The sequence below is a fragment of the Vidua chalybeata genome, chromosome 2 (assembly GCF_026979565.1).
Source record: "Vidua chalybeata isolate OUT-0048 chromosome 2, bVidCha1 merged haplotype, whole genome shotgun sequence".
NCBI lineage: Eukaryota > Metazoa > Chordata > Aves > Passeriformes > Viduidae > Vidua > Vidua chalybeata.
The window spans coordinates 44910406-44937932 of NC_071531.1; the positions used below are offsets into that span (position 1 = coordinate 44910406).

Consider the following 27527-nt stretch of genomic DNA (forward strand, 5'->3'; position numbering starts at 1 on the left):
GCTGGTCACATTAACCTTGATACACTCCAGGATGCCATTGGCCTTCTTCATCACCTGGGAACACATTAGCTCATGTTCAGCTGTGCATCAGCCAGCATCCCCAGGTCCTTTCCTGCTGAGCAACTCTCAAGCCACTCTTCCTCAATGCCACAGCACTGCAGGTTTTTGTTGTGACCCAAGTGAAGGACCCATCATTTGCCTTACTGAACCTCATACGGCTGTCCTTGGCCCATCAATCCAGTCTGATGAGATCCTTCTGCAAAGCCTTCCTACCCTCAAGTAAATCAACATTCCTGTCTAACCTGGTGTCATCTGTAAACAGACCAAAGGTACACTCAATCCCCTCATCCAAATCATCATTAAAGGTGTTAAATAGGACAGGCAGCAATACTGAGCCCCGGGGAGCACCAATAGTGATAAGCCACTAACTGATTGAGGAGCTGGTATCATGTACCAGTCTTTTTGGTCTCAGGACTCCTGCAGAGTATTAAATGATAGGACAAAAGGAAAAAGCAAAAAGTCCTTTCAATGAGAGTGATCAAACACTGGAACAGACTGCCTAGGGAGGCTGTGAATTCTTCATCCCTGAAGAATTTGAAAGGGTGGAAGGACAAATCCTTATACAACAACATTCAGGTTTGAAATATGTCCTCCTTTTACTGATCTAGGACTGATGTCTCTAGAGCTCCCTTTGAACTGGAATTATAATTCTGTGCTCCTCCAAAGAGCAAGGGAAAGTCAGGTGAAACTTGCCAAGTGGAGGAGGCTGCCACTGTCTATTGAGAGCAACTGAACTTTGAGAGAAGGTTCAGGAAGTGTCAGCAGCCTGGAGCAGACAGAATTAACAGACATGAAGCAGGTGAGGCTTCCACCTGCACCTCAGATGAGATGTTGAGAGGATTAACAAACTGCCAGACAGGTCTCAGTGGTGTGGAGAAAGAAAACTTCCTAGGGTCAAAAGAGGATTTTTCGACTTGGCTGCCAGCCAGGAAGTGACTCTTCCTTGACATCAAGCCTAGAAGCAAAAGTCTGTCTCTGCAGGTAGGCAATAATCTCACTAATGTTAAGCTCATATCTTGGAATTTTTTTTGTATAAAGAAGAAATAATACTGGCTTACCTTTTAAAACAGTTATTAAATTTACTAAAATAAAATAATTACTATAGCACAATGTTTTCATTTTATGCTGATTTTTTAAACTGCTTTTTCTTTTTTTACCCCCTTTTCTTATCTTTTACATTTTGTTAATAAAAAAAAGGATTGGAATTTCAAGCAAATTGCCCTGAATGAGTTTGGGTATGATCTGTCATGTGGCACTGCTTCAAAAGTGAAAATATCTTAAATAGATTCAGTGAAATTTCAAGGCAACATAATTTAAAAGCTACTTTATACTGTACTGGACATGGAAAATCACTTTATTTGACTGTTTACAAAATATTTGTTTTTATTTTGAAAGCATGGAAGCATGAATCTAAAGGAATTACACGAAACCATTTAAAAAAAAAAGTTGACTGAATTTAGTAAATTAAGATGAAATAAGCTAACATCAATAAAGATTTTATTTCTCAGTTGTGTTGTGTTCTTTTCCTCTGAAGATATGATTGAGAAATGACATGACCACTAGAGGGCAGAGACAGATAACTTTTTAAACACATTAACCACAATTTCTTCTAGAAGTACTATTTCTGTGACAAGTTAGTAATTTTGGACTGCAAATGAACTCCTGAGCTAGCTACTAACTAGAAAGGAATGAAAGACAGATTCAAATTCAAACATTCATTTGAATACCATTAATTAAGGTATGTGAGTCAAAATAATTTAAATCATTACTAGGGACATAATTTAAGATAATTGCAAAATTACTGATGAGACACGTAATCAGTAATGGAACAAGATAATGGGAAGAAAATATATGAGTATGATAAAGCAATTGTGAAAGGAAAAAGTAATGATAACTGGGGAAAAGAGAAAGTAATATTTCCATATGTCCTGGGAGTTGGGGAAAAAAATTGATACAGATTGCTATGTTTACTGAAATAAAATACAGTATTGAAAATTTATATATGGTTTATTTATAGCTTATTAGCATAACATATTCATGCTAACTACTTTTATATAGTATATACTTCCAAATCACTTATATACAGACAAATATGCAAATAAATGTGTAAATGCTTAACATTGTGTCTTGTTGACTTCATAAAATTTTCTCAATGCTACATTGGAAAGAACGTAACCTTTTAATCACATTTAAGCGTGCACTTAATTATCTTACATTACCTTATTGATGTCTTCATAAAATGTCTATAAAATTAAGGTGACAATGCTAAAAATGCATTTTGCAATTGTAAAAGTAAATAGTAACACTAAAAGTATTAATTTTCTGTATTGCCATTATAGCTAAGCAGTTGTTTTTTTTTTTTTTTTTTCTGGCTGAAATTCGGCTCAGGGTTTAAAACATTAAAATGTATTTTCTTGACCCATTTCAATATTCAGTGGAGAGCTGGGATTCAATTTAGTTACCTGAACACAAACTGTTAATGTTTTATGAGACAACTTAGCCTGTTGGAATAATTTAGAACGGTATTATAGTTCTGACAGTCAAATTATAGGAGAGAGCAACTTTTGGAAAACATCTAGAGCCCACAAAGGATATACTGGGTAGACATGTGCATTTATGCAAGCATCAGGACCAGCTCCAGAGTTACACTCAAAATCTGATTTATAGAGAAATAGGAAGCACACCTTTCAGATAAGTACAGTTAAGAATTTATTGTTAATATAAATAAGATTTTAAGAGTCTAATCAGTTTTAGTCTGCATCTAATTGTTGTGGAAGAATAAGAAATAATAATGGAGTTAAACTGTTTTACACACAATTCTTCCTGCTCTTATGCTCACCCTTCCCAGGCTCCTTAGAGTCCTAAGGATGGTGGCTTCATTTAGGTTGCATTTGGGAGTATATTGCCATTTTCAGTCTCTGGAGTTCTTTGTCAAGATAAGTATGACCTTCATGTTGATGGTTCCTTATTCCTTTCTCTAGGATCCAGTTAGGATTATTCTTGCATGCTTGCAAATATAAATCTTTGCTCTTTTCTCACTGGTTTGCGCATCTGTATTGCAACTATGGTACTACGGTCTGTGCCTTTTACTTATCTTTGATATTATTGCTTTGTTCTCCTTGTTAGTTTCCAACCTATTTGCCAGCTGGCTAAACGACCTGATGACATCTGTCAGGGAGCAGATGGAATGAGTCTGCTTCCCAGGAGAAGGAGCATGGAGCCAAGATAACCCCAGTGCAGACTCTACCCTTACTGAGGGGTTGCAGCCCCACAGCAGCAAAACAGGGAGACCAGTGCAGGTCTGGTGTCAGCAACAGGTCTCCCTAACAGTCCAAAGATCCTTAGGAAAACACAAAGTGAAAATTCACAGCTAAAGTCAACCCAAGACCTCCATCAGCAAGTCAGGAACATCAGGGGACAGAGCTGGTCAGAGGCAATGGATGCCCAGGTCTAAGCTGCAATGGAGCTTCTGGGTCCATTGTCAGGGTTTTCCAGGTAAGGCTGGCCCAATCCACTGGAACTTAATGGTGCCCTCAAAGCCCTGACTATAACGAAAACTGTAAATCAATGTGAAAAGATAAATTATGATATCTGCAAGATTTCTAGGGTGAAAATATCCCTTAGAAAAATATATATGTACTTCTAGAAAATTTAAAATCAGACAACATAAATTTATGGATGCTGACTAATTTGAAGGATCCTGCTTCTATTTATCATTTCCCTGAAAAGCAATTTTTTTCACATATTGAGCAAATAGTTTTCAAGATTGCAAAAAGTAACAACAAGGTAGGAATGGAAGACATTACGTAGTCCTCAAGATCACCAGCTGGTAGCCATATTGTAGGATGAATAAATTGAGGTCTCTGTTTTGCTTATTATGGTTCCGAATGCTTTTCCCAGAAGTAGACACATAGAAATACAAAAATACTTGGTTTGAATTAAGATACTCAGATACTACATCATGGACAGGATCATGTTATAGTCAAGATAAAACAACAATTCTTGGGGACTCAAAGTTCTGAATCCCTAAGGAGAAAAAAGGTAGAGTCATCAGGAAAACAGCATAGACTGCTGCTTTTACAGTAGCGATACACTTCTTCGGATAGCTGTTGGAATTTTGCCCACAGACCCAGTCAGGATATGTAACTGATTGTGATAGGAAACATATAGATGTAAAAGAAGCTGTTCCAATAGAACTTGGAGGTATATAGAAGGAAGGAAAAGCTGCTATTCCTCAGCAATGTATAAACCAAATAGGTTATCTAAATACATTACTTGGTTACTATTAACACTTTAAAGTGCTATTTTCATCAGTTTTTCGTATTATATTTGAACTGTAATAAATTTACAATTTTTTCTTTGATGATATTTTTCCCCCTAACCATTTGAAATCTAGATTAATCAATAGAGGGAATAAATAATGGTTTTCTAAGTGATTAAATTATAACAGTGTTAACTACACATGGGCTGTGAACAGTCTGAAGGCTGGAGAAGTTTGTACATACTTTTAAATGTACAGAAAATAAAATACCTTGGATTAATTGGGCTAAAACTAGAAAACTAGAAAAACAAGAAAATTTTAGCTTAGTGGTTCACAGTCATCAACACGAGGAAAAAAATTGCTTCTCCAGTAATTAAAAATACTGTTCGAATTAGTAAAATGATTCCAATATTTTGAAATCAATACAAAAAGTTTCCTGAAATTTTCAAATGGTTCGACTGATTGCATTTTATTTGAAATGTACTACCAGGAGAGGGTGGTGTTGAGCTATAAATCTATGGCAGTCTTGCCTGCCTTCACTAAAGTTCAGTTTTCAGTTTAGGCACATTATTTTGCATAAGAATGACTTTGAAACTTTCCATTTTAACAGATAGTTCAGAGAAGACTAGGACATTTTAATGCTTTCAAATATACACTATATAACTCTCTAATACTTTCAGAATGAATAGAGAATGAAAGTATTTGTCCATTGAATTTCCACCCTTCCAGCCCCAAAGACAAACATTTGAAAATGAGTCATAATAATATGATTGTATATTATCAGTGTGTATGTATATTAAAAAAGGAAATATAATGAGCACCATGGTTTAAAAAATTAATCTAAGTTCTTCTTATAATCTTTTTTCTTTTCCTGTTGAATAATTTTCTTTTCACTTAAGTTCTTATTCAGTTAAAAAGGAATTGCAGATTATGAGTGACAAGTGCGATTTTCTGTGGTGTGGTGGTGTGCAAAATATGATGCAAAATTAATCATAACAAATTTCTCATGTAAATTGTAAAATATGAAAGCTGTACTATTATTGTAGTTCCTAATAGCTCCCCATTCTTTACTTGATAAAGCAGTCTGTGTCATGGAATTGTGTTTACAACTAGGAGAGACCTTTGCTCTGTGCCACCACCTGACTCTCAATCAACCATATTGCAACTTAGATCCAGCAGCTTCATGCTGAGGATCTGCCATCATGCCATCAGACATCTGCAGCTTGATCGTGTCCTTTCTACTAATGAACAGATTTTTGCAGAATTTGCATTTGTATCTCACTGATCTGTACTTTGAAACTGCTCCTCCGTATTTTATCTCTATGATGCAGGGTAATAACTAAAAATGAATGAAGAAAACAAGCTTTGCATACTGTGAGAATCTCTTAATATTCAGAACATTGGGTATCAATGTTTTGCTGGATTATTTTTTTTTTTCTTTCTTTGTAGGTCAAGTGTCAGAGAATAAAAAATGAAAAAGAAATTAAAATTACAAGCTAGTACTGGGAAAGGAGTGAGCATATTCAATGGTAACATATTACTTTACACTCTTTGGTCAATTCTTGTTTATTAACAAATTTCTATTCAAAAAATCCCAATATATGGATTTATTTCAAATACCTCTGTAGGGTCAACAAAAGCTTTGGTAGAAATGGATGGGTGTTTTTCCTGTTCACCTCAGAATTAGTCTTAATGAGGTTTTAGCAGTTGAATTGCAATCAGTGTCATGTGGGTAAAAGTGACACAACTGGACAGCAAGAAGGTAACACATTTTTCTTTGCAATCATATGAACACATCTATGTATGCAATACTCTCTCTCTATATATATATATAATTTTAATTACTCACATTGCATTATTTTGATCTGCAGTCAAAAGTTCAAATTCAGACATTCATTGTTAATTATTATAATTTATTTGCTATCTGTATGAATGAGAAATGAGTACATTAATGTTCAAGCTCTTGAACAGTTGATACTTCTGCAATTAAAAAAAGATGCAGTTAAAAGCTTGCAGCTAGGAAATGCAATTCATATTTATAGGAAATGGAAGAATTAGCGTAATGATGACAGTGTCAAAAGAATAAAAAAAGTCAACTGAAACATAAAAATAGTTAATGTAAAAGATTGAAAACAAAATGTGGCAGCATTGCTAGTATGGAAAAAGACACTGTATTTTTCCAATACAGACCAAATAGATATTCACTGATTCTGTGTTGTTTCAATAGAATAGTATCGTACATTTTAATTAAATAAATATATTAAATTAAATTAAGTAATCATGTTGATTAAATAAATTAAATGAATTAATTAAATATATTTGTTTGAGTGTCAGTGATTTGTTTGAGCGTTAGTGCAGCATGGGTTTTCGCTCTCCCCGGCTGCACGCAGCTCTTGGGAGCCCAGCTGTGGCGTAGCTTCCACGTGCTGCCGGGGTTTGCTGCCGCGGGGTCCCAGACACGGCTCCGTGTCTCGGGTGCGTGGGCTGGCCAGCCTCTGTTACCGTGCACTAGAGGTCCAGTAAAGAGGTAAGGAATTTGTCCATTTACTCTGTGCTTGGCAGGAATGGTTTATTGAACACGTGGCGCGGTTCGATGGAAAGACGCGACCGCTCCCGGCACTCGCATGGGAGAAAATGGCGCCTGGGTGCCGGCGGGATAGGGTTTTATGGAGGGGCGGGACGAGAGGATCCATGGCCTGCCGCCCAATAGGGGCGGCTGCCGTGGCGGTGACGCCAGCAACAGCGACCAACCAGAGAACCCCGCAGGGGCGGGCACCGAGCCTTGGGCTGAGCGGGATCGTGTGGCTTGGGGTGGCCAGCACGGGGTTTCCTGGGGCCGGACGGCAGGGTGGTTACAGGAGCGGCAGAGGGGGAAGATCCGGCAGCAGGCAACATGGGGGCAGAAACCGCGGTGGGGGACAACACGGGGGAAATGCGGGATTACAGAACTTGACTTATTTTAGCATAAATTAAAAACCCTAATCTAAACCTAAACTCCAGGATGCAACACTTTAGTGATTATTCAAAGAATATATGTGTTTATGCTGACTGGTTGTAAAAGATGATCGATACTTTGATAACAAATATACTGGCATCAGTCTCTTGAATTTCAATGCTTGCTTCTTTTGTGGTTTAGAAAACACAATTACTTGAATATTTTAGAAGTATAACTGAATTTTAGACAGAAGACCTGTGATCTTCAAATTAGGTTCTATAAATGTTTATTCTTTGGTCCATGTTTTAGTTGGAAGTTCACTCAAAGTGTCCAGTGCTTTGAAAGTTACATCCTTTGATAATTGAAATACTTTCTTTAAGATGGCCTTAATAATAAAGTGCATTTCCAAAATGATATACTAAATGTCACAGAAGGGCAGGCAGTTTTTTTAAAGAGCATAAACTGATGTCTCAGTGGATTTGATTATCTGTTTTGCACACTTTTTTGCTGGTTTTGACTGGAATGGAGATAATTTTGTTCACAGTAGCTAGTACAGGCCTGTGTTTTGGATTTGTGCTGGAAACTGTGCTGATAAGACAGGAATCTTTTAATTATTGCAGAGCAGTACTCACGCAGAGCCAAGGCTTTTTCTGCTTCTCACATCACTGCAATAGCAAGAAGTCTGGGGGTGCACGAGAAGCAGGAAGGGAGCACAGCCAGGAAGGCTGACCCAAACTGTCCCAAGGAATATTCCATACCATACAGTGCCAAGATATAACCAAAGGCAAGGTTGGCTGGGGGGCCACTGCTTAGGGACCAGCTGTGCATCTGTTGGTAGGTGGTGAGCAGTGGTTTTCATTAGCATCACTTGTCTTCCTTGAGGTTTGTTTCCCTTTTTTATTTTAGTTTTTATTAAAATGTACAATTATTATTATTATTATTATTAACTATATATTTAATTTCAAGAATTAAACTGTTCTCTCAGTGTACAATTTTTCTCACTTTTATCTTTCCAGTTTTTTCCCCCCATCCTGTTGGGACAAGGAATGAGGAAGTGGCTGTGTGGTGCTTAGTTTCTGGATGATGCCAAACCATAACAGAGTGGAACAAGAAATAGCAAGTAAAACAGAATTAATGGCCCACATTTTCATCCTACAAAGGTACCTTTCAAAACTGGATTAGGTTATTATTTTAAATTGTAACAGAATAATTGTCTGCTTTACCCCAGATAATGCATAAATATTACAAATTAATCAAATATTATTCTAGAAGCCTGTAAGATTGAATAATAATACATTTTAAAAAACCACATAGTTATGATAGTTGTCATTAAATGAGCTTCTTAATATATTGGGATTCCTCTAAGCTAATATCACATCACTTGTTTAGTATGAATTGTGTTAGTTTAACATGGTGTTGAAGAGATTTTACACTATGTTTTAAGATAATTAAATTATTATTTACATTTCTCTCCACAGTAAAAATAATACCATGGTACATGACTTTGAATAAGACCAATTACACGCTAATGATAATGTTTTGAGGTATAGTAATCCAGTTCATTCTGAGAATTGTTTTAAAGTGATGTGCCTTAAAATTCTGAACCCAACAGAATTTGGATTCCCAAAGCATTTCACAGAATCACAGAACCAACAAAGCTGGACAAGATCTGCTTAGATAATCAAGTCCACCCTGTGTAGCTCAGGCAGGATCAGCTACAGCAGTGTGACCAGGAACAGGTCCAATCAGGATTTGTGTATTTCTAGAGATGGAGACCCTACAGTCTGTCTCTGCAACCTGCTTCATGATTTCAAGTCATTGCAACATCAAGATGTCAATTTTGAGCATAGTAGACCTCTGAAAGATGTAAAACATCAATGAAAAAAACAAGTTCATCTTTGGCAAAACATATGTTCATCATTCACACAGAAAAAAATCCAAAATGGAAAAAAAATTTCAGTCCTAAAGATAGATACTTGTTTTTCTACCTAAGACAAATTATATGCAATAAAGAGTAGTGCTCTCTAAATTGAAAAATATAGTTCATTCCGAAACCCTTTTTCTTATTTCAAAACAAATCCGACTACAACCTGAAAACAGAGGGGGAGAAATAATTCATATTTATTCAGTCAGGTTACACTGCACATTGTATTAATCCACTATTCACATTCTTAGCTATTTATTAATTGGACTGAGATAGTGACTACCATGCTGTAAGTGATGGTCATGAAAAAAACTATCCCTGATGCAATGCAGAATACCAGTCCCAGGTACTGACTCAGTTTCTGTCCTATGGAGAAGCTCATTCCTGCTGATGGTCTGTGACTCAGTGAAATCCATATGGCTTTTCACAGGTGCCAGTACTTGGTCAGTTGTTATATCTTTCAGCAGATAAAGATTTATGGAAAATTCAGAAAATTTATTCATAAATTGTCCTTAATATGGGCTCTAGACAAAGCTGCTTTTTCTATAAAATTCCACATAAAAATGAGGCCAATTTGTTGCAAAGGTTAAGCATTCAGAAAATATTTTATTCATAGGAAAGCTACATAGCAGGTAGAGTGTAGGGCAATAGATTTTTGAAAGCAGAAATAATGTATATAGTCCTGCCTTTTGTATCTGTTATTGTCATTGAGAAAAAGTAAAGGTGTGCAACAACCTGATCACAGCTGGTGAGATGAACTCTCTCAATACAGTCCTACTTTACCCTATTCTCATCTTCTTTAACAGAAGAAAGAACTGAAAGTTCACTCTTCCTGACCTACTTTCTGCATCTTTTTTCAGTGGATGTATTCCTGCTTCTGTCCTTATCCTTCACCCCTGAGGACACTAAATTGAATTTTTCTTTCTTCAGCCTAAAGAGAATTTTCTTCCCTTTTGCAGAAGAGAAAATGTTTGGTTCTGCTATACTAATGTTCTTCTTGTTCCATGTAAGAAATCCCAATAACTGAACCATAAACAACAGTCCAAGGGAAGATGCAGTCTTACATGAATAAAAATTCCTATTCTTACCTCAAAAGTGAAAACAAAGGTTCATTTGGTTTGCATTAGCTGACTGCATAAAAGCGAAGCAGGAGACCACATCTGCCCAATAAAAAGTAATGCTAAATAAAGTTGTATATGCCCATTCCTCTTTTGGAAAGAGAACCATGTGAGTCTGAAGTCATGCTATCAAAATGACAAGGCAAGCTATTGATATAACATGCGTAAGTAATTAAAAAACACCTCTCTGGGCATTTCAGCATTTTTATACAACTCAGGTATACATTTTTTCAAGAGAAATCTGACATATCTTCTGAACAAATGAGCTTAGATATAACTATACACTTTCTTGAATAAATGGAAATTTGCTGTAAACTCCTAATTTTTTTTAAAATCTAGGAAATGGTATACTCCTTACTCTGTTGATTGTTTTTTTTTTTTCTACATACTGTTTTTATTTTTACAGTGACTAACATAAACCTTCCATTTTTTAAAGTTGCTTTCTAAAAATAAACGTCTGTTTGAAGATAGAAGCCAAAACTGAGATCATTGGCAGATGTAGGTTTGTGTCTTCTTCCCACTTTGACAGAAAGTCTGAAGTGGGTTCTATAACTAATAGATTGAATTTCATTAATGTGCTCTATTTGCTCTATGATAATAGTGTGAGTGGAGACAAGGAGTATGGCTACTTAGTGGAGATTACTAAGCTAAAAAAATATACTCAAGGAGGTAACTGCATGTAGCAGCACAGATCTGTCACCCTACCTTTCCTGAGTTGTATCTGTGGTCAGGTGTATTCAGATTTTTACAGCTTGTAAAAACTAGCTTCAATTAGAGCCCTATGCTCTTGCAGTCCATGCAGCAACTGCAGCAGGGAACAGTGAATTTACCTACAGACTTTTGGGAAGTAAAGCCAAAATAAGGAGTTTAGGGTTCTTTTTCCAGTTCTACCATTTCCTGAGAAGTCTGAATTCATGGATATGGTGCAAAAGAGGAAATGGCCACTATGGATTTAGAGACAGGGAGCTTTATGGTACCTCTGTGTTGTGGGTTAGCTACCTAGGCAGTTAAGCATCACACAGCCACCTGCTCACTTCCAGTCCCCAGTGGGAGGGGGAAAAGAATAGAAAGAGCAAAATAGAAAAAAGAGAAACACTCACAGATTAATAAAGGAAGGGAAGAGAGGGGGGAAACATATGTAAAAGTGGTCAAACATCACCTCACATGAGTAGGCCAGTGCCCATTTTGTACCTGAACAACAGGTACTTTCCCAAAACCAGCCCTCCCCTTACTTTTTCTTGCTGAGCATCACACTACATGCTACGGTGTATCCTTTTGGTCAGTTTGCATCAGCTGTCTTGATTGTATCCCTTCTCAGTTTCTTGCCTACTCCCAACCTACCCATGATGGGGCCAAGTTGGAAGAACAGGAAGTCTTTACATGGTACAAGTACTTCTCAGAAGTAGTAAAAACACTGTCATGTTACTGGTTTAGTCACAAATCTACAATATAACAATGTACACACTGCTGTGAGCATCAGGTCCACCCCAGACAGATCCAGCATACACTAGTACCTGCCAGCTTACGATAGTTAAGTTCTAGAATTACAGTGAATTACAGTGACTTCCAGAGTAGTGCATTCCAAAGATTGGCATCTTAAGGCAGACAAGACAAATTAACTTAAATATGCCCATACATTAAAAAAAAGGACAATAGATCAACAAATTTGGACTTAATGAACTTATAGACTGAAAATTAGCTCACATCAATTCTGTATTGGGAAGTCAGAGTGGTGAGAAGCATGTTACCAGCCATCAAGTTCCATTACTCTGTTGAACATTACTTATGACTGTACAGTTCCAAAGAGTGTTCTTTGACAGATGTGCTCATTTGCTTCAGTTCCTGTATCATGTATTCAAAAGCTGGAGTTCAGAACGCAGTAAAGGGTATACATTTTCAGAAAAAATAAGATAAAATCTTTTTCAAAGCAGAGCTTAAATACTAATTTACTACTTCATTAAACTGGTGCTGGGTCTGTGAATCTTACTGTGTATATAGAACCCTCAAGAGAAAGAAGTTGAATGCTATGGCTATTCGTAATCTAGCCAAATACCAAACTTGATTGGCTACTGCAGACTTTACTCTTAAGGTGTTTTTCCAAGTTGCCTGATATAATCTATTTTAGCTGGATCTGGTGGAACAGCAGTAGCATGTAATGTGCAATTAGGTTAGGCACAAGCACACGTTATCATGAATAGACTTAGGCATAGTCAGCATGTAGAAACTCATTTGTGTTTAATAGGATACTAATGTTAAATATCAATGCATTATTCATAGGCAAAAGGAAAGAAAATTGTTTTACACAGCAATTTCAATATTTCATGTTTTCTTACTCATGTTTATTGAAAAATAATAAAAAAGGAGTTTTGTAGCACCAAAAAAATAAATGTAAACACATGCAAATCATATCCTCTGTTGTGATTATTTATTACTGCACACCCACTTCTTTTTCAGTACAGAAGAAATAAATATTCCATTACTAATTTCAAAAGATTTACACATTTCCTTTATCTTTGGGCTTCATCAGCTGTTGCTACGGAAGTGATATTTTTAAGTTTTATGAGGGCTAGGCAGTCAGCTGTTCTCAGGCCTAAAAGTCAGGAAATCTGACTATACTTCAATTGAAATATTCATAACTATAATTTGAAGCTGACTACTCAGAGGTGCAGATGGTAATTAATTGGCTGACTGTAACTTTTTTTTTTTTTTAAGGTAAGTAAAACATAACTAACATATATAAACTTACAAGTATTTTTAATGGATACTGGCTAGAAGCCCAAAGTAATCAGAAAAGAAGTCCATAGAAATCTAGGCAAATTCAATTGCTTTCACACTGGGTTTTCTCTTGTACACGGACAAAATGAACTTTATCCCATTCAGCTTCCAAGAAAGTTTTGAATGGCTATGTGGTAGTGGAGAGGATCACTTCAGTCTAAACATATAGTAATTAAGGTCAATGGACAGCAATGTTTCTGGGGCTTCAAAAATTACTAAGAAAATATCTATTAATAGGCATGTTTTTGTACTATTAGCATGCTACACAATGCAAAACCATGACTCAATTTTTTGTGTGTATGTTCTTGGGTCATTGGCAAGCAAAATATATTTTGAAAAATATTCGACTTAATAATCATAACTGAAGATTGCAAGTACTCAGGTGATTTTTGTTTTCTACAGACCAATCATCTCTAGGCATTTTTTAATTGACATTCAAATATTACCAGATTCAGGAGGAAAGGCAAGGAGAATCTGTCTCTTCCAAGAAGCTGATTCAGATCAAGAAATATTTCTCACTCCAATACCAAAATTTATGAACAAGATGAACAATCTCAGAATTAGATAGGAGATTTTAACTTTGATAATAAACTCTTCTTACATTGTGAAGAACTGGAAATTTCTCTATCAAGTGGTTAAACAAACAAACAACAAAAAATCAAAAACAAACAAACAAAAAAAGAAATAAAGAAGATTTAAGACCTATTGCACAGATACTGAAGAAGGTAACCACAAATTTCAGAAACATTTACACATTTTCAGTGATCTGACTTATACAACAAAACTGCATTACTAAAGAAGCATGCAAGGGAAAATACCTTGTTTTCATCTGTTTCCATTGCATCATATTTAATTAAATGACAAAGAATGCAGTATTTTGTAAGGAATTGTGCTCTTAAGTATAGCACTATAAAATGCATTTTCACTCAAGTAGAATATTTAAAGTACCATATGACTTTTTAACTTGAGAAATGAAATATAAAGAATACACCTTTCAATACACCTTTCTTTGAAATATTTTTTTTCAGGAAATGTGATTTTTGCATGATGGTAAATACCAATGCATACAATGTCACATACATGCAGGTGCAGCCTACGAAGACAACCATATCCTCAGCTGCCTAAGATGCATGGCCAGCAGGATGAGGGAGGTGATTCTCTAGGTGATCTTTAAGGTTCCTTCCAATATAAACCATTTTATGATTCTATGATTTTATGATTTTTATGTATTAAGTATACAAATATGAGTCTAAATTAATTTAGTTAGAAAATGCATAAGGGTAATAGAAATTTGTTTCTTTAACGTGTTTCCTTACAAATTGAAGATCTTTTTCAGCAGATTTTTCAGATAATTGCCTCTATATAAGGGTTATATAAAGATGAGACTGAATGCTTAGAGAGTAGCCACTAGGCCTATGTATCACTTGTAGAGGGGAAGCCTTACCTTTCTTTACACAATTGCAATGTGTTCATGACTGCAAAAAGATGCACAAACAGTGTGTCCGGAGCAGAAGGTTTTGAGTAGGCCCTATCCCAATATGTACAAAGGGACATTAGTTCTGTGAGGGAAATAAGTGTTCTGTGTCTGAATTAAATAATATAGTAGGCACTGTTAGCTTCCATAATTATAGTACATTACATTATGGGGTGGTTTTTTTTTTGTTCTGTTCTCTGTGTGTGTATGTGCATATGCCATGTTCTTAGTTAAATCTTAGCCTTGGTGGCAGTTCTTCCATATGCAATTCTAATTTATAATATATGCATGAGTTTTGAGTTCCTCAGCAGGCTCTCTCACATGTGAATAGTGAGATGCTACTTAGTGGTTCCAGGAAAATGCTTCCTTTCAATATCATATATTAAGCTGTCAGACCTGTACTCATAAAGAGTTCCAAGGGTTCATGTTGCAAGAAATATAGATGAAGACCTGTTGCTACAGACTTGAAGCTTCTTGCAAGCAGGGAAGGATATATTATTTACCTCCTACATCTTGTGTCTTATCAATGGCTCTTTGTGTGCATTCTGAGAAGTGATGATGATTTGTGAATAATGGGGGAAAAATAAATTCTATCCACCAAAATAGCAAATGCAGATGATTATTTCTCCTGTTATGTTTAAACAATGAAGTTACAAATTAACAAGTCACCATGAAAATGAACATTTTTAAGACTAATCTGTAAATCTTATGCCTGCAGTAAATGTAAGTCTTGCAGTTTTAGATTTTATATATACAAGGTTCACAAAATTTAAAATTTTCAGAGCAATTGATTAAGATGAAGATTTGAGGTACAGGGTACAAACACTGTGTCAGTTCAACTGACATGCAGATGCACTCGCAGAATCACATTATTTATAATAATCTGCTTAATGATTCATAAAATTATGGTAGAAAAACAAACATTAGCCATTTTTATAAAGTTGATAAAGATGCAGTTTTTGAATCACAAATACTATTGATAAAAATTCTCAGTGGTTTTTAATTCTGTATTCTCAGGTTAGGAAACTCCTATTTTTAGCAATTGATTTCTGGAAATATTTTTGTGATCATGTTTTACTCTTGTGGATGTCAACTCAAAAGCAAATAATTATGTTGTTTTCATTTTCAATGTGAATATCTATATTTAGAGATATTCTCTATCTCAAACAGCCAACCACATGTGTTAACACTTTCAAAAATGTTCTGTAAAAATAGAAATAATATGACTTAAAATACATAAATTCAAACTAATAAAATAATGTTTTATTTGGCTGGTCACAGACAGCTGAGAACCTTAACAGTAAAATGCCTGCAAATTGAGATTGAGTGACAAGGTTCATTAAAAGTAGTAAATTGCAAAAAAAAGAAAAAAAAAAGTGATGTGTTGAAAAGAATGGAAACCAAATTGCTACAATTCCTCAGGAATATTTCTTCTTCTTTTTTTATATTTTTTTCTAAATTATATATATAAATATATATAGATATAAATTTTATAAATTTGTATATAAAAGTTTACATATATGTGTGTGAGTATAAATATAGGACTAGATCTTGATAGCCGTCATCACATGGAACAGTAAATTGCAATAGTCCTTTTGAGGTTAATGAGGCCACCTAGAGAGCCATCAGTGCAAAAGGAGTTACTGGAATCTGACTGTTTGGAGGCTGTAGTATACAGTCTGTATAGCAATCCAAGGCACAATAAAAACAAAACAGAAATGTTATTTTCTAGAGGGCAAATATGTTGGAGCACCGCATCTATTGTTGTTCACCAAAAGGTTTTGTGACTCTGTGGCAGTGGGATGAACAAGGAAGTAGCATTTGCTGTTTATAAAGCCAACCCATGCAGTGAAGGAGAGATAAGGAAAACCCTCCTTGCATGGAATGAACATTTTCCTGTAGCTGTACTGTATCTGCTAATTACTTGTTTATGAGCACAAAGAAAATAATACCTTAAGCATGATGTGTGTCTTTAAAAATGCCCTCCCTCAAACCAGACCGTTTTTTATCAAAGCAGTGTTTCATGGAAATACAATGCAATCTCACATGGACAGATACCAACACTGTGCTAACATCTGTAAAACAGACAATTACAATCAACCCAGTCTTCTTCCTACAGAACAGGATGGGCAGTTTTAAAAAGGGCTGACGGCAGTCATTGTGCAAGCATAAGCACTAATATTCCATAATTTAATTTTTCCAAAATAAAGTATGTACAACTGTACATGCTCACCCCTACCTCATTCACACTGAGTAGACTGGATTGAGAGCTTTAAAGTCTCATTTATATATTTGAATAATTCTGCACTTCAACGTGATAGACATATTTTCCAGAGGACAAATTTTCCCTTGTGGTGTGTTTTGTGGAGTCTGCTTGGGCTGGAATGCCTTCAGGTTTCTAAAGCAAGCATTTGCAGATACAAACCAAATGCAAGGTCTGCCCAAGAGAACAAACTGCAAGAGCTGCAGTGGATGTTTACTGCTTTTGCAAAATCGGGTATTAACAGCCCTTAAGCAACCTAGAAGATATTTAGCTGAATTTTACTTTCTAAGGCTCACTTAGACAAGGGGAAAAGGAGGTGAGAGAAATTGCAGGAGGAGGAGCTGATCTGTCTCAAGGTGGAGCTGTATCTTGTATTAAATGACATTGGCAGATTAAAGCTCTCTGGTGGGGAAGGGCTTAAAGGCTGAGTCAAAAGCCAAGAAGTCTCTTTATTTACGCCTACCTCCCAGCCCCTGGCAATCTGACTAATAACAAACTGAGCTAACAAGAAAGACTAGAAAGAACAGAGAGAACACAGGAGCAGCTTGCTTCTAAAAATCTGACAAACCAAGTGATCAAGTCAAGCTCTGCTGAGCATCTTGTTTGTTTACTGCATCCAAATGCTTGCAAACAGTTAACTATATGCAGAAAAGTCAGCCTAGCTGTGAAGTATGCTGTGAATTTTAATTGAGGAAAAAGGACAACTGCTTACAGGATGGTCTGACGTGCACAGCTGCCTGGAAGATTTTTTCAATCGCATGCTTTGTACTTTGTCTTCTGAACAAGGATTTTAACTTTATAGAGCTGTAGTATTACTGGAGCTTGCAGCAAAGGGAAACTCAGAAGAAAGTGCGCATTTTTCAGAGGGAAAAATTACATTGCATGGAAACAGCTGCTCCAACTGTGCATTACTGAGTATACCAGGGAGTGTTGCTGCTGTACAGGTAAGAAAGACTCCAGTTAGTTAATTAGTTAAGGACATGAGGATTTCATTTCTCAGTACAAGTTGCATCTATTTTTCTGCATGATTTTGTATAACTTTTATGTTAAATGATGGCAGTTTATATTGTATTTTAAACACTTTGCAGGCACATTTATGCAAACTGATTACTGTGTAGAATATATGCATTAAGGGAACACTGTTTTTGAACCCCTTGAGGGAGAGGAATGGGTGTTTGGTTTTATTTCACATGCAAAAGTGGTCTTAAATGCATCATCTGACTGTGATTCCCTTAGAATTTAATAAAAAATCCCAAAGGCTTTTAGAAATTACTAATTCTTAGCTTGGAGCTTTGAAAATTGTCAACAATTTTTTTTTAGCTGAATTAAAAAAGCCAAACAAATAAACCCCCAAGCATAATGAAATAAGCTCTTTCAATGTTTTAAAACCAAATCAATTATTACTTAGCATGCATGAGATGTCTTTTCTGTAAGGTGACTACTTCTGGAAGTATTCAACTTTGCCTCATAGAAAGAACTGTGACATTTTTTAGTCTTTTAGAATTCCTACAGAGTTTAGTTACAGTATACAGTCAGCAGTGACTTACATGAAAGCAGATAAAATGAAAAAAAACCATTAAGTTACCATGTGGAATTTGCTGAAAAACCTCACTACATGAAAAGATCAGTTTTTCAAGTCTTTCAAATTACATTTTGTTGTATTGTGAATTCTTTCAGTTAAATGTTAATCATCTGTTATATGACAGCAGTTTTTATTTTACAATAGTAGCCCACTGAGAACTTCATTACATGTTTCTGAGTGTTAAGAAAAAAAAATGGAGAAAGGAAAAAAGATTACAACTCTCCTATTGATTTTTATTGTGTGGGTATATATATGTGTGTGAGAGAGTTCTGGCAGTGCTGCTTACAGAAGTATGACGATTATTAAAATGTGAATGTTTTCCAATTGATTACAAATGTTACTTTCATCTCTGAGAGGAAGACTTTCATTTTTATAAGCTAATTTCCCAATCTGCAATAGAATGCAACATGCCTTAAGGTTTTTTTTTCTTTTAATTTTGCTTAGGGACTTTATAAGTGTTGTTTGAATTTGATGCGGATTGACGCTGGAATTTCTAATGAGAAAAAGTGTACAGAAATAAAGTTGAATTAATCATAATGTAGGTTTGAAGCCAGCATCTGTGTCAAGAGCTTGTATTTTTTACCTTGGGTCTCTGGAAAGGATAGTGATGCATGTAAAGCAAGAATAAGTTTCTAGCATAATATGTTCCTAGAATTATTCTACATACTTAAAACTAGCATCTTGACATGATGTGTCTTATCCAATACTTCATGGGAAAACAGACTTAAAGACATCTATATTAAACATAGGCAGCTGGAGTTCAAGGAGGGTTATATGAGACAACAAAATATATTGCAACTACAAAAACAAAGATAAAAGCTCATATTTTTAAGGACACTTTCCCTCACACTGTGAATTGCACTTACTACTTCTAAACTCATATTTCTCCTCTCACTAATCAGAAGCTACTCATGGAAAAAAAAAAAACCAAAATTCACTGTGGACACATTTGCTGTTGTTCTTTTTGTGTGTGTGTGTGTGTGTGTGTGTGTGTGTGTGTGTGTGTTTGTAATACTCATGCCACATCATTTAAGTGCTTACATGTGTAAAGCTTTACAATCTGTTCTAAGGGAAGCCTTGAGAAATAGTGTTTCTAGTAACCAAGGTGAACCAATATTCAAAATATGCATTGATGACATGCCAAATCGTATGGCCACACTATAAAAATGTGCATGCATGTAGTTGAATTGATCCTTGTAAAAGGTTCTAATCTTTCAGAAACTGGTACAGTTGGTTGTGCAGTGACATTCTCTACTTCATGTTTGAATAGCCTAGTTTGAAAGATTCTGACCTTTATTAGATGGATTAATTAAGAGTCTTGCTTAGTTCAGTCCTCAAATAAATAGCACAGCCCACAAACATTACTAGTTTTTAAACCATCCATTGTATTTTAGGGGATTTTTTTTGTTGTTATTTACTTTTTGGAAATGTGGAAATACTTAACTAAATATCATAAACAGTGATTTACCTCTATCTTATACATCAGGAGTTACCATTGGTCTTGCTAATTAGGCAGCCTTGACAGAAAGAAACAGATAATCTTCTAATAGACTATAGGACAATTTAATTCAAACCAATACTAAATGACTGATTTAAACACCTAAATTTTGCTTGCAACTCCATAGCTGTATTGTAATGATGCATTTATCAAGTGTTTCAAAGTTTAAGATCAGACTGAAAGGTGATAATTATATTACATAACATATGGTTGATACTGGTGATAATTTTTAATTTGTAAAGCACAGTCAGTTCCATTTACATTTCACTGTGGAAATTTATGATTATTATCATTGGGAGGAGTCTAATATTAATCTCAAAAAACGCTTGCCCTTGCTTGCTTATTTTTTCTGGCATGTACTGCATTATCACTTCTCATTTTTTAATGTGAATTGTGTATGTAAATTTTTTGTATGTACTTTAACATGCAAACATTACACTACTGTGTGCTGTGGGCCAACTTTCACCCACAAACTACAACATATGCATTAAAATTTAAGTAAAGAGAGGTGATTATTTTGTCTCTGTCCTTTTCAGTTTGTGGGTACAAGGATTTCAGAGGAAATAACCTTTGATTTCCATACATAATGCAGAACTGTAGAGAGATTCCTTGTATCCTGAAAGAATGGCCTTTTGCTCACAACACATTACTGATCCCAACCAAATCTTATTTCTTCTCTTCAGCAGCTGGGTAACATTAAGTTAATCTTAGCAAGGTACTCTTAAAATTTGCAGTGCTACGTAGTGGCAGAAGGCAATGATTCAAAATATTATATTAGCTTAGATAAAAGTTGCTTGGGACAGTAAATTATTATGGCTGTCCACTGGCAGTCTATACAGTATATAAATAAAATCAACACACTCATGATTGCATCCTACTTTGGCTATCAGCATAAAAGTACTGAAAATTTCCCCTTATGACTCTGTTTATTCATTCAATACATTATACTAAATTTATATTCTCTGGTTAGAAAATAATTCAGTTGTTTTGCATGATATGATAGTACTTGGAAGGCAAAGTAGCTCAATGACGAGCATTAAGAATGTTTTTTTCTCACTGTTGCACCAGAGAAATAAAAACAAAAAGGAAAAAAAACGAAAAGCTGTGGATAATATGCAAAGGCCCTTTCTGCTTCTCTAACCTGGACTTTACTAACAGCAGTTCAGGCTGCTATAAAAACCTACCCAAAAAACAAAATGAAAAACCCTCAAACAAACAAAGCTACAAAAAACCAAAAAACCAACAAAAAAAACCCCACCAAAAACAAACAAACAAACAAAAAAAAAAAAACCACAAAAAAAACCAAACCTACAAAAAAAAAAAAAAGACCCCACCCAAACAAATGACCCAAACCCTGTGAAATCATGACTCATTTATTTATTTATTATTTATTATTTTTTTGTAGAATCTGCTGGACAAGATGAAGCTTTGGATTTTTGTTCTATGTTCAGTTGTGGTTGCATCTGATCCTTTCCAGTCACAGCCTTCTTTCTCTTCAGGCAGAGGATCTTGTCAGAGTCTGTGTTCCTGTGAAGAAAAGGATGATACCATGACTATCAACTGTGAAAAAAGAGACATCAAGATGATATCAGAAATAAATGTCCCACCATCACGGCCTTTCCATCTTAATCTGTTAAACAATGGTCTGAGTATGTTACATGTAAATGATTTTGCTGGCCTTGTTAATGCTATTTCTCTGCATCTTGGTTTTAACAATATAGCAGATATTGAGCCTGGAGCTTTCAATGGTCTCAGCCTTCTTAAGCAACTTCATATCAATCACAATTCTTTGGAAACACTTAAAGAAGATACGTTTAATGGATTGGAAAATTTGGAGTTTCTTCAAGCAGACAACAATTTCATCACGGTGATTGAAGCAAGTGCCTTTAGCAAGCTCAACAGGCTTAAAGTGCTTATTTTGAATGATAATGCCATTGAGTATCTTCCTCCAAACATATTTCGTTTTGTGCCATTGACCCATTTAGATCTGCGTGGAAACCAGTTACAAACATTGCCCTATGTTGGCTTTCTGGAACACATTGGAAGAATACTAGACCTTCAGTTGGAAGACAATAAATGGGCTTGTAACTGTGATTTGTTGCAGCTGAAGATATGGCTAGAAAACATGCCTCCTCAGTCCATAATAGGTGATGTTGTATGCAATAGTCCTTCAGTTATCAAAGGCAGCATATTAAGCCGGCTGAAAAAAGAATCACTTTGTCCCACTCATCCTGTTAATGAACTTGAAGATCCTTCAGGGTCACTGCCCTTGGTTGTAACCACCTCCATCAGTGATAATCATCTATCGACTAAGGTGATTCCTCTCCTGAAAGCTCCTACTAAAGAGCCAAGTTTAGTGCTTCATACTTCCAAGCCTACTACGTTTCCAGGAATCTCTTGTCCTGTCCCTTGTCACTGCACCAGCCATATGCTCTCAGGAGTTCTTATGCACTGCCAAGAGCGAAATATTGAAAGCTTGTCTGATTTAGGACGCCCTCCTCCAAATCCTAAGAAGCTTATCCTAGCTGGAAACATTATTCAGACGCTATTGAAATCAGATCTTGTGGACTATGCCAGCCTGGAAATGCTTCACCTGGGGAACAATCGTATTGAGATCCTTGAGGAAGGTTCCTTTATGAATCTGACTAGACTACAGAAACTATATCTCAATGGCAATCATCTTACAAAGCTAAGTCAGAATCTCTTCCTTGGCCTTCAGCACCTTGAGTACTTGTACCTTGAATACAATGCCATCAAAGAAGTTTTGCCAGGGACATTTAATGTAATGCCAAAACTGAAAGTTCTCTACCTAAACAACAACCTTCTGCAGGCTTTGCCACCCCATATCTTTTCAGGTGTTCCCCTCACCAGATTAAATCTGAAAACAAACCAATTTGCTCATTTGCCTGTGAGCAATGTCTTGGATGAACTGGATATGCTGGTACAGATTGAACTTGAAGACAACCCTTGGGACTGTACTTGTGATTCAGTTGGACTGCAAAAATGGATACAAAAATTGAGTAAGAATACCATGATGGGTGATATTTTTTGTAAATCTCCCAGGCACTTAGCAAAAAAAGAATTGAAATCCCTAAACAGTGAAGTCTTGTGTCCAGGTTTAATAAACAGTCCTGCCCTACCAACTCATGCCAGTTTTGTAGTTGTGACAACTTCTTCTCCTACTGCCAACACTGCAGACACCATCCTGCGGTCCCTTACAGATGCTGTCCCACTTTCTGTTCTAATATTAGGACTTCTCATTGTGTTTATAACTATTGTATTTTGTGCAGCTGGAATAGTTGTTCTTGTTCTGCACCGGCGCCGGAGATGCAAAAAGAAACAAGTGGATGAACAAGTGAGGGACAGCAGCCCTGTTCACCTTCAGTACAGCATGTATGGGCATAAGACAACACACCACACTACGGAGCGCCCAACTGCAACTCTTTATGAGCAACGAATAGTTACCCCCATGGTTCAGGTGTACCATAGCCCGTCCTTCAGCCCCAAGCACACCGAGCAGCAACAGGAGGAGGGAAGTGAGAAGGAAGCTAATGATTCCAAATATCTTCGCCGAAGTCTCCTGGAAAGAGAGAACAGTTCACCACTTACAGGTCCAAATATCAAATACAAGGCTACAGATCAATCCACTGAATTTCTGTCTTTTCAGGATGCTAGCTGCTTGTATAGAAACATTCTTGAAAAAGAGAGAGAGCTGCAGCAACTAGGAATCACAGAATACCTAAGAAAAAATATTGTCCAGCTCCAGCCTGACATAGAAGTTCGTTATCCTGGAACACATGAAGAGCTGAAGCTAATGGAGACACTCATGTACTCCAGGCCACGAAAGGTTTTTCTAGAACAAACTAAAAATGAGTATTTTGAGCTCAAGGCTAATTTACATGCTGAGCCTGACTATCTGGAAGTCCTGGAGCAGCAAACGTGAAGTGATAATACACTGGGCTGGGGACGAACTTCTGTGATTTTACTTTAAGGTGGAATAATGGTAAATAAAAGTGCCTTATAATAACATGTCAACAGTCAGAACTTAAGCACAGCAGTAATCCTAGCAAAGAAAAACTCAGGGATCACTGTGGGAAGCCATGGGGTTGTGAGCCCGCAATATGTCACACCCTAAGTTAAGCAAGAATTTAGTGTGATTGAACTGTGGGAGGAAGACTGCTTATTGCACTATTCCTCATCATTTTGAAAAGGAGTGTATGCCACTCTCCATTCTCTTCTCTCTTTCCCAGCCTATGGAAAAAAAAAAAGTTCATTACCTTTACCCTTCTTTTTTCTCTCCATTTAATTAGATTCCTTTAAAAAACAAAAGGACCATAAAAAAAGAAAACTCCAACACCTGTGTTTGTATTTATAACCTTCGAGTGTATATGTTAGGTTAGTACATGCACTGCATACATGACCACTGTCTACAACTACACCTAACATACCTTTATAATAAATATGAAAGGAGTTGAAAAGTTTTCCTACTAAATGTCAGTTAAAAAGGAAAACAGATAAAATATTTTTGTGTATTCAGCCAGAGCCTGCAAATATTTAAGTATTCTACAACAGGCTTCATGTGAATTCTGTATCAGTATGTGGAAGGAAAAATATGTATCTATGTTTACCCAATATCTTGAACAAAGAGAACTGCAAGCCTTTTGCTACTTTCCCTATCTGATAGCTTTACCTAAGTTTGGACAATCTTTTCTTGAGCTGCTGCTATAAAATATTGTGCATCACTGGTGTTTCAACTCATAATCCTGGGCAATTTGAAAAGCTACTGAGAATCAGCTGTAAATATGTTACTGTGTTTAATAAGTTTGATTTTTTTTTAATATATATATATATACACATATGTATATAAATAACTTCTGTGCTGGCTTTAAATATTCTTGAAGGAAGTGATTTTGCTGTGGGTAGGAATTTCCAAGTGCATATACAGGTCCTTTTCCACCCTAACCAAAAACAATGCTCAGACAGAATAATTGCAACAATACACATATGAGGAAGAATAACAGTATTTAGCTATTTGTACAAAATATATTTTTTCTGAAATTAGAAGAAAATAAAGTGTTGTGGGAAAAATAGGTTACAAACACATAGAGCACTGCAGGTTTATTTTTGCAACGAATTCTCGCTAGATTTATATTTACTATTTATTCTGTATAATTTTGTATTTTTTTCTTTCCAACTCACAAGAAAAGAAAAAGCTTATTCCTGGCTGATTTTCAAGCTAATCAAGGAACTGCTCTCTATTAATGAAAAAGAAATAAAGAGTTTTTTAATGTCTTTTTCTTAAACGTCACTTTTTAAAGAAGGCAGCAACTTCTGCATGCACAAGTTTAAAACTACTTGGGAATTAAACACAGTGATTCTCACTCTTGTCATGTGGACAGAAGCATCTCATCCTGAGTGCAGTAAGGTCATTCAATTTCTGTGCATGACTGATGTGGTGCCAAAACACAATTTCTGACCTGCATTTATCTTCCTCCAAGCAAATATTTTGCAAACTGACTATGCATGGGTTTTAGTTTTTTTTCTAATTCCTATTTGTTAAGTGAAAAATCAGCTTAATTACTATACATGTAGGTATGTATGCTAAATTTAGCATTGAAATCTTGATAAACTCAAAGTAAAAAAGATATATTCTTTAGTTCAAAATACTGTCCATGTCTTACCTATTTGTATATACAAATGAGAGTTCTTCACATTCTTCTACATAAGTTTCTGACAGAAAAATTTCCTATATTACATATGAAAGTCAGATTCTCAGTTCTTTCAAACTTGCATAGATATAACAATTTTTATGGTGCTATACTAATTTCTGTAGTTTGAGGATCTGACTATCTTTTGTCTCTGTTAACAAATCAACTTCCTTATTAATGTTTTTGAGGTGTTATCAGATTTTTATGGAAGTAAAACTTGGCTTTCAAAAATCAAAATTTCAGTTATTAGAGAAGAAGTATTATTTGTTCTTTCTATATCTGATAATAATTTAATCAGAAAACCTGTCTATTTTGGAAGATTATGAAGAGTAAATGTGGTGGCAACATATTTGTTTCATTGCTATGTTTATTCCAGACTATGAAAGACAATATTGAGTATTGCTTGTGCAGGTAGGGGTGAGAAAAAAGGGGAAATGTATGTGCAATAGCTTTGCATTAAATTAGATATGTGATGTTATTTTAGATGTAGTTGCATATTCAAGCACATGTAAATGTGCTTCATGAACATGCCATAGAACCTATGGAAACCCATGCCTGGATCTGGAGGAGCAACTGGGGGGCAGGTGGGATGTCTTAGAGCAGCAAAATGACGCTAGATGTCTCCATTTCAAGAATTTAGTTTCACACAGGGAAAAAAAATCAGATTAATGCAGTTAAAAATTGAATTTATTTAATGGAAATAGAAAGATTTAAATGCTGAATCAGACCCATTAAATTGCTCTTTTTCAAATTCTCAGAGATCTCAAATTAGTGTAGAGAAAAAAAATCAGAATACAAATGTAAATGGTACTTGATAACAGAGCTTATTATTTCAGTGTCATTGATTTCATTAGTTATTTAAAAAAAAAAAAAAAAAGGTGTGTAAAAATAATACCCTGCAATTGGCAAGATGAGGGGAAATGGTGATTCAAGCCCTCTGGCTTAGATTTAAGAGAAATAGCTTCAGACTAAAGACAATTGCCACATGCACAGATGTCACTTTGCTTAGCTGCTAACAGTCACTTGGCAGAATGTTGAGGACAACTGTGTGGCAAACATTTTTTTCCCTTGCAGTCTCAAGGCATCAGAAGGAAGAGTAAGCTAAATTAGTGTCAAAGCAAGTCAGTTACACAGCTGTATCAGAGCCTCGCTCAGCAGGATTAAAGAGACCTTTACCATTTAGCTCTCCTTCAGAAGGGAGAGTCATGCCTTTCCCTTTATAAGGACAACTGTGCTCTGTGGCAGTCTGTATAACACTGCAAGTGGTTTGGCAATATCCAGGAATCTCCAGGATGTGGCTTGCTGTCCACTTTCCTATCATCATGTTGCCTCCTGGGCTGCCATGTAGTGAACTTTTATAATGAGAAGAGAGGTGTCTGCCTTACATTCAGATAGTGATTTTTCCAACTATGAGGAAAATTTATACTGCCATAACAAAAAAAGACAAATGTTTGACCTTATATGATCATTCTTCAGCTAAAGAAAATCATTGTCTGCTTATAAAAATAAAATCATGACACAAGAAAGGTATCATATGAGAAAGAAGCATGTGATATCTATTTCTAGAAGTTCCTTGGAATATTATAACAACCGGAAATGTGTTGTTAATATTATTGATGTTTGCAGAAAGCTGGGAAGGGTATTCATAAATTTTCTTGTTAAAACCTTATTGTGTTTTTTTTTTTTTTCAGTGACAGGCACAGTTAAGTGGTTTGATACATTTTTACTTAGCTAGAATAATGGAGGTTGGAAGGAAAAACATGTTTGACAGTGTGCAACAAAGTGGATCCATTTTTTTCCTGTCAGCATGAGAGTTTAATTGAGTGCAAGAACAGTGCTTCGTCAAGCACACTGGTGTAAGTGGCACTATGATGTTGTTGCTAGGGTACCTCAAGGTAACCAACACTACCATTTTTTGCCTCACATTTG

General features: G+C 35.8%; 1 protein-coding gene across 1 annotated transcript; it reads left to right on the forward strand.

Annotated features, from left to right (window-relative positions):
- Nucleotides 1–21310: 21310 nt before the first annotated feature.
- On the forward strand, nucleotides 21311–26415 carry SLITRK6 (SLIT and NTRK like family member 6). Its single transcript, XM_053936493.1, has one exon. It carries the CDS (start codon nucleotides 21311–21313, stop codon nucleotides 23831–23833), a length of 2523 nt encoding a protein of 840 aa, XP_053792468.1. The 3' UTR covers nucleotides 23834–26415.
- The last annotated feature ends 1112 nt before the right edge of the window (nucleotides 26416–27527 follow it).

Coding starts and splice junctions, on each gene's coding strand:
- SLITRK6 (XM_053936493.1), top strand. CDS start 21,311: ATGAAGCTTTGGATTTTTGTTCTATGTTCAGTTGTGGTTGCATCTGAT.